The sequence below is a fragment of the Thunnus maccoyii genome, chromosome 8, assembly GCF_910596095.1.
Source record: "Thunnus maccoyii chromosome 8, fThuMac1.1, whole genome shotgun sequence".
In the NCBI taxonomy this organism is placed as follows: Eukaryota; Metazoa; Chordata; class Actinopteri; order Scombriformes; family Scombridae; genus Thunnus; species Thunnus maccoyii.
The window spans coordinates 23,998,250-24,008,953 of record NC_056540.1 but is presented as its reverse complement, the minus strand read 5'-3'; the positions used below and the strand labels follow the sequence as shown (position 1 = coordinate 24,008,953).

Here is a 10,704-nt window from a genome sequence, read left to right as displayed (position 1 = left end):
CAAAAAAAAGATAAAAGTAAATGAGCAGAGACAGAAAAACTTCACTAGTACAGTTTATTGCTTTTATAGTGCATACATCCTTTCTTTCCTCCAATAACACTATTAAATAAAACATAATGAGGACACTGTATAGAAGAAATGGAAAGTAATGTTAAAATAAGAAAGTAAAAATAAATACTAACTATACTGTATATTCATTTTAGTTATAATTAAATAACCATAATAACCATCAACATAATCATACAATAATAAAAATCAGCTGTTAAATCACCAGTAATAAATACAAAAACATCTAGCTATAAGGTCTTACTGTATAGTTACAGCGCCAAAAAGATGAACAGTTTATGGAAGTGCAGTGCAGAAGGACATATTATTATTATTATTATTATTATTATTAATAATAATCATCATCATTCTTATTTTTTTCCAGGATAAAATTTGGACACCTCTTGTCTGTAATGAGGTATTTGAGAGGAGTATGACGCCCTCCAGTCAGCAAAATAATGTATATTTTCATAAAGTATTTTTAGCCTACTATGAAAACAATAAAACTTTAATAACTGAGAGTTTTAATGGGTTAATTTGGCCAAGCTTCGGTGTTTATTCAGTATGTACTACAGTATCTGAGTTCACTTTGGGGTCAGTCAGTTGTATGAAATCCAATCATCGCCTTTCGCGCCATTACTGACAAACAGGGCGGAAGTTAGTCGAGTCACGTGACGTGCATTCGCCCGCAGCTTTCGCGCCACCACGAAAGCCCGCCTCTCCGTGCTGAAAGGAGCGTCATGATTGGCTGCTGGCGACGTCAGACTCGCGCCACTTCTTGCAGCGCGACCGGGGAGACCAAACTGAGAGTGAATGAACGCTGGTCTCCGGTGATAGTAAAGAGACTAAACCGGGAATTTAAACTGATTTTTTGGGTCAGTTTGCACCGTAGCATTTTGTAATCAAGTTATCTCACCTGAGGGTCAACGTCTACAGCCATGGCTCGTAAGGATTATGCGGCAGAGAAAGGTAATGTGTTAACTTACATAATAACGGCATGGCAGCAACAGGTTGGCCTAAAATACTAAACTTATGACTAAATATGTGCTTTAAAATGCTATTTGAAAACGTAGCGAGTGTATAACATGGATTGCATTGGATATAAAGTCAGCTTACCTAAATAACCTCAATGAATTGGGTTTGTGCAGTTTAAAATAGTGCAATTCAGTCACTCATCTGATAAAGTTGCCTCCTCGTTTTTTGCTTCTGCACTAGCTTACTCTCCTCAAACTACAACCCGGGAAATCCTGCATATGAGTGTGTCTGTATAACGTTGTTGTACAGTTCAATAAATCAGGAATTGGTATTCACCTTGAAGTTGCACAAAGTTTTCTAAACCTTTAGTTAACTCTGAAGTAAATCAGCATTGTCTGAGAGCCTTGACTACTCAGTGGCCCGGATGGATCAGCTTAAACAAAGGAGCAGGCGCCACCGTGAAAGCACATGTCCAACAATATCTTAGTAAGTTAATGAAGAGTGAGCAGGCTTTTTTAGTTATAAGATATTACCTTTTTAGAAAGTCGGTATCAGATGCTCGTGTTCTTTAATACTGGGTACATTATTTCAGGTCATGCAACAAGCATTCGTAGAAAAGTATTTGTAACGTTATGCATCCTTTGACGCAAAATTACTTAGATAACGTTAACGATTAAGTTGGTAGTTAGACCTACATGATACATATAACTTGACGGTTATCTGTAAATAGCGTTAATACCAATGTTACACGTTAAAAGGTTTCAGTTTGTTACGCGATTCACTTGTAATAACGTAGCGTGTTGACGCCGAGTTTTCAAACAAAAAAACTTTAATAAGTTAACATGTGATATTCAGTACTTTCTCTTAACTTCTCGACATATACAAGCGCTTTACACGACCTGAAAACGATTCACTTTCTTCCACTGAACTTAGTCTCTCTTATCAGCTAGCTAAACTAACGAACGTTACTGCTAGCTACCCACTTAGTATGAACGTTATGTTAGCATGCTAGCAAGGTAGCTACAAGCTGACTGTCAGTAACACAAGTTAACGTGCGATTGTGCATTTAGGTGTAACGTTATAGCCTGTTGTAGTAAAATACCAACAGCTAACTCAACTTGTATCTTGCTCAAGAGCACTCCAAATGGCTGGATTATGTTCTGGTCACAAACTTTATTTTGATGTTATACGTATAAACAAGCTGTGCGTCTAAAATACGTTGTATTTACAATAACGGATAACCGTTAGAATCCCACCAACGGAATTAACTGAAATTCATATCGGCAACATTGTACTGGTACGTTAGGATATAAAAGTAATTAGAAAAACTATGTGTGACCATACTTTAGCCTCTTAATATCAATTACTGAACTAAAAGGGCTCTGTATAACAATTTATCTATATATGATTTTGCTTCCCACTTAAAATCGAAACTTTACAACGACCTGAGTCATCTTCCTATCCGTGAATATAATTGCTGCATCAAACTGACTGCTGAGACGTTTAACTGGGAGTGCATGAACCGTAAGCGTTAAACATTAAAAACTCAGCCACCTCTTACCGCTTAGCGATTATGTTTTAAAAAGCAGTAGCTAACGTTGGTGATGCATGTCTGTGTTCAAGCACAACTCGGCTAACCTAAGCTAACGTTAGAAGATGGCTGGCCGTGGATTTTTGAAAACAACAGCCAGGACTATTTTTAAGAGCGCAGGGATCGCGGAGGGATCTCGAAGTGAAGAGGCACAAAAGCCATGTGCTGCTTTGTTTACAATAACATCCTCGAACAGTGAAATAATAAAGCAGAGCTGCAGATTATCTACTACGGCGTCAAAGTAAGTGGAGTACTTTGATTATCGTGCTAGGTCTAGTTTCGTTTTTTGTAACGTGGATTTAAATATTGTTTGTAGTTGCTGCTCTTTCGAGAAGTGGGGGATATTTTCCCAAAAAAAAAAAAATGGACACTGAACTGAGCGCGCCTGTTGTTGTATTTACATTCTCAACCTGAAGCTATTTGCTGCGTAACGTCAGTAATTTCTCTCCAAAAAACCGTGATAGTAGGCAAAGTCGAGCGGAATTCGCTTCTTGGAGAGCAGCATTGGCAGTTTGTGCTGTACAGTAGGTAATAGTGACTCATCGAGATTACAGGATGCCATGTTACTCAACAAAGGGGGTCGTCGCAGGACAACAAATTAGCTCCCAGTGTGTAGGCCCACTTGTTAATCAACATTTTCAATAGCTTTTAAACTTGGAGGAAACAGCTTTAGTGCAATTTCAACAAATGTAAAAGGTAACATCAGTGAACAATGATTTCTTTGTGTATATGGAGCTAATAAACAATCCCCACCTAGTGTCTGCTTAGGCCTGTGTTTTTCTGTTCTGAAAGGAGGCTGAATGTTTTTGTTTGTTTTTTTGTTTTTTTTACAGACAAATGCAAAAGGTTCCTGCAGGAGTTTTACTCAGAGGATGACAATGGGAAGAAGGTGTTCAAATATGGAGCTCAACTTGTAAGTATAGGAAACAAATATTTAATGGTTTTCTTTCTGGAGTTGATTGTTGTAGGCCTGGTGAGGATGGTTGTTGATGAAAGACTCTTAAGTAAATAAATTACATTAAAAAATGAATTTCTGATGAAAGGTAATGTCAGATTTGCCAGTAAAACAGACAAATCCATTGTCTAATGCTTTTCTTCCTAAATAATTTAAACCACTCATTGCTCTTTTGGATAGTAATTTCATTTAGTTGTTGCTAAAACAAATGCCTACAAATTTAGAGGTTGAACACCAAGTGTTGTTCACTGCTCACCTTTTAAATAAAATAATCTCTTTGTAAAAAATAAAAATAAAAAAACAAACATCAATGGTAATTTTGTTGATTCGCATGTTATTCAGATTTGTCAATATTGTTATAACTCCAAAGCAAAATGTTGATCTTAGTAAATCTTTAACTAATGATTATTTTCATTATCATTAATCTGTCAGTTATTTTTTCGATTTAATCAATTAGTTGTTTAGTCCATAAAATGTCAGGAAAACGGTGATGGACGTTTTTCACCATTTTCTAAGCCCAAAGTGATCCTTAAATGTCTTGTTTTGTCCTGGCCACAAGTCCACAACCCAAAGATACTGAGTTTACTATCATAGAGGACTAAAGAAACTAGGAAATATTCTTATTTGAGATGCTGGAATCAGAACTTGGGCTTTCTTCTTAAAAATGACTCCAGCCGATTAATGGATTATCGAAATATTTGGCAATTAATTTAATAGTTGGCAATTAATCCACTAATCGTTGCAGATCTAGATGCTTACAAGTAATTACTGTAAATACGACAGAAAACTCCACCCACTTTACTGAGAGCATATTCTAACTTCCTGTCACATTATAAACCTACATTTGAATGCATGATTACATCTTGCCTGATTTCAAGTGCATGTAGAGGTGTCACTGTTGTGTTATTATGCAGCAACTGTGCAGACAAGGTCATGTAATTAAGTGGCTCATCTAATCACTTGTCTGTGTGTACAGGTGGCACTGGCCCACAGGGAGCAGGTGTCTCTCTTTGTGGACCTGGACGATGTGGCTGAGGAAGACCCCGAGCTGGTCGAGAGCATCTGTGAGAATGCCAAGCGCTACACGGGCCTGTTTGCTGACGCCGTCCACGAGCTGCTGCCAGAGTACAAAGAAAGAGATGTAAGTAGAGCTGAGAAGTAAATCCTGTATGGTTCTTAGACAAAGTCAAAGTGTTTTTGATTAGAAGATCAGCTGTAGTGAATAAACAGTAAGACTGTCAAGTCATTTTATTTTAGTATCTAACAAACCAACTATCAGTTTCACTTTTTTCTTTTGTCAGTTTTCCAATAATATGTAATGAGGGTCTCCTAAAAACAGAGTTCCCCGCATTAATGCAAAAAAAATGTTTTTTGTCATATCCAGATTGTGGCCAAAGATGCTCTGGACGTGTACATTGAGCACAGGCTGATGATGGAGCAGAGGGGTCGTGACCCTGCAGACACACATGACCCACGTAACCAATACCCGCCTGAACTCATGAGGAGATAGTAAGTTAAATAAGATTCAGTGTTTAATCAGATTTCCCTTTTTTAAACTTGGTGCTACTATTCCTTAATAACTTTAACCCTTTTGTTATTAGTAGTAAATAAAATCTTCATCAAACAAAATTTGGACTATTCTAAAAGTCTCATAAAATTGTTAAACTATTGTAAATATGATATATTCTGATTCTTATGAATTTTATCTTCCATCCACAGTGAGGTATACTTCAAATCTCCAAGCACTTCTAAACCCAAAGTGGTTCGTGACGTGCGAGCTGACAGCATCGGGCATCTGGTGAACGTCCGAGGCATCGTGACTCGTGCCACCGAGGTCAAACCCATGATGGTCGTAGCTACATACACATGTGACCAGTGCGGAGCGGAGACCTACCAACCGGTAAGACTGCATTCAATCCTGTAATCGTTCGAGTCTTGTGACAGTACATATATGTTGGATATCTTTCATAATGTCTTCATCTTGTCCTTCAGATCCAGTCTCCTTCCTTCATGCCCCTCATCATGTGTCCCAGCCAAGAGTGCGTCACCAACAAATCCGGAGGTCGCCTTTACCTGCAGACCAGAGGCTCCAAATTCGTCAAATTCCAGGAGCTGCGTATTCAGGAACATGTAAGGAGCTTCACAATAACACACTCACACACTGTTGTATATATTTCACTGAACTATTGTGAGAGAACAAGTTTCTGTCGTCCCACAGAGTGACCAGGTGCCTGTCGGTAATATTCCAAGGAGTATGTCTGTGTTTGCACGAGGTGAAAACACACGTCTCGCCCAACCAGGAGACCATGTCGCCATCACAGGAGTCTTCCTCCCTCTTCTGCGCACAGGCTTCAGGCAGGCTACTCAGGTAAGTGACCTCGACTTGAATTTTTAGGATTCTTCTGTTTCAACTCAGACTAAACTATATCTCACTCTGAAGACTCTTATCACATGTTTTGATTTTGTTATTTGTGCTTTTAGGGTCTTCTGTCAGAAACTTACATGGAAGCTCACAGCATCACACTCATGAACAAGACGGAGGACGATGAGCTCGGCAACGAGGAGCTGACCGAAGAGGAGCTGCGCAGCATCACAGGTAGGGGTCTGCGTGGGTGATGGCAGGATTTTAGCTAAATGAGATGCCATTAACTGATGTGGATGCCTAACTGCCAACTGAATCGTTTTTCTCTGTTGTAGATGAAGGATTTTATGAGAAACTAGCCGGCTCGATAGCACCCGAGATCTACGGACATGAAGACGTAAAGAAGGCTCTGCTCCTGCTGCTGGTTGGAGGAGTGGAACAGGCTCCTAAAGGCATGAAAATCAGAGGTAAGCACTGACTTGAGCACCTCTCAAATTTCTGTATATCTAGAAAGGAAATAAAAGATGTCGTCATTGTCAATTGTGATCATTTGAGCATTTCTCAAACACAATTATCTGCCCTTTTATGAAATCTTGCAATAACCGCTCCACTCTTCCTGTTTTTTGGCTCTTCCCCCTTAAGGCAACATAAACATCTGCCTGATGGGAGACCCAGGAGTCGCCAAGTCCCAGCTGTTGTCCTACATTGACCGTCTGGCTCCTCGAAGTGAGTACAGCCCTGTTTCTTGGAGTAAAAGTCCTGTATCTGGTTTAATATTTTATCCAGTGAGGCATTTTCTTTCCATTGGGGCATACGTGGTCAAATATTAACTTTTTGATCTGACCGGACGTTAGCAGAGTTTCCAGTTGCTTGTATGCCAAGTTGTGGACACCAGAATAATGAGAAAATAGATCTAATAACTTCTACCAGTATCTGATTGTCTTTGTTCATTAAATCTGAATGTCATTTAGAGCAAATTCTATGCAAACTTCTATTTCATGTAGGTTTAATTTGATCACTTTCTACTGTCCCGTATCTCATCTTCAGGCCAGTATACAACAGGTCGTGGGTCGTCCGGCGTCGGCTTGACAGCGGCAGTGATGCGTGACCCCCTGACCGGAGAGATGACCCTGGAAGGTGGAGCCTTGGTGCTGGCTGACCTGGGCATCTGCTGTATTGATGAGTTTGACAAGATGGCTGACGCTGACCGCACAGCAATCCATGAGGTGATGGAACAGCAGACCATCTCCATCGCTAAGGTAATGAACATCGGTTGTTAATAACCACAAGGCAAATTTGTGGAGACATTCTAATGTAATGGTGATGTAAAACATCTTGATTAACATTATTTTTCTCTTTCCAGGCCGGCATCATGACCTCCCTCAACGCCCGTTGCTCCATTCTAGCAGCGGCCAACCCTGCCTACGGCCGCTACAATCCCCGGAAGAGCATTGAGCAGAACATCCAGCTGCCAGCTGCTCTGCTCTCCCGTTTCGACCTGCTCTGGCTGATCCAGGACAAGCCTGATGCAGATGCCGACCTGCGTCTGGCCCAGCACATCACCTATGTCCACCAGCACTGCCGCCAGCCGCCCACTCACTTCACCCCCATTGACATGAAGCTGATGAGGTGCGTAGCAGAAAAGCTCAGTTATTCTGTGTGAGATGAAAAAATGTTTGATACAGTTTTACTGCTCTTTAAACATTTTTTAACCTGGAGAACCAATATTATTCCAGACAGAATTCAGGTTGTTATTGATTGTTTATGTTGTATTACACATACAAATATTGTATGTACTTAATTGTTGTTTTGTGATGTAATTCCCTCTAGGCGTTACATCGCTGTGTGTAAGAAAAAGCAGCCTGTGGTCCCAGAGTCGCTGGCTGATTACATCACTGCCGCTTATGTGGAAATGAGGAAAGAGGCACGAGTCAGCAAGGACACCACCTTCACCTCCGCTCGTACCCTCCTCTCCATCCTCCGTCTGTCCACAGCCCTGGTGAGAATCACACCTCATCTCTAGTCAGCTGTGAGGTTTAAACTGGAAACATTCAGAGGCCACTTTGACAAAAGCTCTATAATCTGTTTTTTCTTGCATTTTAATCAATTATATACAATTTTCAAATGATTCATTTTGAGTTCTTACTGATACCACCACATTTAAAGTCACCCAAATGTGTTGCTTTCTAAAGAGTTGAATGGTTTTCTTTCTCGTGTGCATGTGCATCAATAGTCCAGTGTGAGCTAAAGTGCTTACAGTGCAGGTAGTGATGATAACCTGGCCTACTGCAGTGTGAGCACTTCTTTCCCACGCTGGACAAAAGATCTCCAGTCTGTAAACACTGAGGATATAGTCATTATTCTCAGTGACTCAGCAGTAGCAAACTGGAAAATGTATCATAGCTTTCTAAAGTGATTAAATGAAGAAGTGTAAAGGAAAAGTTAATGCATCCTGAATGAGTGGGGTTTTTTTTATAGTCTGGCATCGTATCAGCCTCTGGGTGTCAAAAGTGCTGTTTGTGCAGGTAGCAGTCATCCACCTACTGCAAAACCAGCACTTCAGGCAGACAGGTAGGCAATGTGCTGCACGTAGACGTCCACAAGAGGGCAAATTGCTGCTACAACAAAGCCTGTGTGGAGGAAGGAAGGAAAAAAAAAAACCCTGCTGGAGTTGTTGAGGCTGCATCAAGAACGTGTTCATTTGCACAACAGCTGCTCATCAACTGTGAACTCTGCATTTCTGATGATGAAGTTGTTTCACCTTCACAACCATTCAAGTGAGATGTAGCAAAAGGTTTGTCTGATCCTGGCCAGCTTTGCAGGGTGGGCAGTCAGCCTGTGTGCTTTAGGCGCAGCTGTGCAAACCCATGCAAAACTGACCATGGCCAGAAAAGTCATCAATATGTTCTGTGTAACAACTTGACATGTAAAGCTTTCAGTTTCTCTTTTTAGCATTTTTGTCGTCTGATGTTTTGATTTCAACCTGTAGAGAGACTAGCTGGTGTTGAGAGGCGGAGACTTGGGCAATTGCCGGCCATCCCAGAGGGCATTGCACTTGTCTCGGTCTGACAGTGCCGGCATAGCGCAGCCTACATAATCAAGACGGATCTCCTGTGAAGCTACGTTTTCTACTATGATTATTTACTTTATCTCGCTTCCGTCTAACTCACCATCCGTATCCGCTGTTTTTATTTCCTCCTGCAGGCTCGCCTTCGCATGATGGACTCTGTGGAGAAGGAAGACGTCAACGAGGCGATGAGACTGATGGAGATGTCAAAGGATTCACTTCAGGCTGACAAGTCCGGCACCACAAGGTTGGTGTTAGCACCTTTTAAACTCAAACTGGTTTTTAATGACAGCAGGTCGGTGAGCTCACTCCAGTGACCGGATGTCTTTTGACCTAAAATCCCCCTTTTATGAGCTTCTCATATATCTGTAACAGTAGCTGTGTATCCTGGAGGAAGCTGTAAAACTTGAGGATTTTTATGGAGCTCTGTTCACACAGCAGCATGTTCACTTCAGCAATCTTTAGGGCTGGTGAACTTTTTTTTTTATCTACTCAGATCTTTACAGTAACTTGGAGGCTTTTTATAACAATGGGAGGCAGAGAGAAGCCATATTCCTACATCGTTTCAAATTAGCATCTTGGAGTCTTTAAACGTGAAGCCATTAACGTCTAAAGTCCATTTTCTTTTATTCTGGCTCCATTTTAAGCATTTAATTGACCTTCATCTTGTAGTCGGTACAACAAAAGGTAAACTAGAGCTCTTCTAAAGTCTAAAACTCATCGTTTGTTTCTTTCCATTCAGGACTCAGCGTCCAGCCGACGTCATCTTCTCTCTGGTGCGTGAACTCGCCACAGAGGGCGTAACGGGCCGCGGTGGACCCGGCGGGGTGGTCCGCATGTCTGAGGCGGAGCAGCGATGCGTTTCGCGTGGCTTCACCCCCGCCCAGTTCCAGGAGGCCTTGGAGGAGTACGAGGAGCTGAACGTGTGGCAGGTCAACCAGGCCCGCAGCCGCATCACGTTTGTCTGAAGAACCTGCACTCTTTAACACACGCTGCGTTTCAGCCACCTGAGGGAGAAACTCTTTATTGTGGGCTTTCTACAGACTTATATTGGGACTCTTTATTTTTCCTCCTCCAGCATTTTTGTAACACAAGTCAAACAGAAACTGGACATTTTTTAAGCATGACCATTTTTGCAAAAATTCCTGCAGTTGGAGATCCACAGCTATGCTTATTTTTATGTTTAAGATTCCTGTTCACCAGTAAATTGCTTGTAAATATGTATGTCAGAGGTTGTTGTTGTTGTTGTTGTTTAGTACTATCTGCAGTTTAGAACTTAAAGCTTCCAGTTTCTTTGATACTGAGCATTTCTGTACATTTTATACATTGTAATGCAAATCAGGCAAGATAAATTAACTTTGAGCCTTGTATTGTGACAGATAGTTATAATAAATTGATGGTTCAGTACTGTTTGTTTCCTTTTGACTCCTGTGTGCATGTTAGATGGGACGAACAAAGTTGCATGTTAAATGCATTTCCCCTTTTTCTCCAGATATCCTGTTGCCAAATGATGATTCATTGCTTAAGTTCCTCATGATTAAGAAACAAATTTGGTTATCTGGTATTACATCAGCAGAAATAATAGTCTATAGATGGAAAACTCTCATTTACTCTAACAAACAATAGCGATATACAGACGGGTGACAAATTAAAGGAAAAACCAACATAAAGTGTCTTAGTAAGGTTGTTGGGCCACCAGAACAGCTTCA

General features: G+C 40.8%; 1 protein-coding gene across 1 annotated transcript; it reads left to right on the top strand.

Moving 5' to 3' along the window:
- The first annotated feature begins 788 nt into the window (after nt 1-788).
- Nucleotides 789-10,402, top strand: mcm7 (minichromosome maintenance complex component 7). Its single transcript, XM_042417978.1, has 15 exons — nt 789-1,014; nt 3,445-3,524; nt 4,543-4,707; nt 4,951-5,075; nt 5,286-5,466; nt 5,559-5,696; nt 5,785-5,934; nt 6,048-6,162; nt 6,264-6,395; nt 6,571-6,654; nt 6,976-7,187; nt 7,292-7,557; nt 7,759-7,927; nt 9,133-9,242; nt 9,738-10,402. Exons 1-15 carry the CDS (start codon nt 984-986, stop codon nt 9,961-9,963), a joined length of 2,184 nt encoding a protein of 727 aa, XP_042273912.1. The 5' UTR covers nt 789-983; the 3' UTR covers nt 9,964-10,402.
- Nucleotides 10,403-10,704: the final 302 nt, after the last annotated feature.

Bases quoted from the DNA above. Each gene is read 5' to 3' on its own strand.
- mcm7 (XM_042417978.1), top strand. From the start codon at position 984: ATGGCTCGTAAGGATTATGCGGCAGAGAAAG. The intron at 5,697-5,784 runs GTAAGGAGCTTC...GTCGTCCCACAG, and splicing joins AGCTGCGTATTCAGGAACAT to AGTGACCAGGTGCCTGTCGG. The intron at 7,188-7,291 runs GTAATGAACATC...TTCTCTTTCCAG, and splicing joins AGACCATCTCCATCGCTAAG to GCCGGCATCATGACCTCCCT.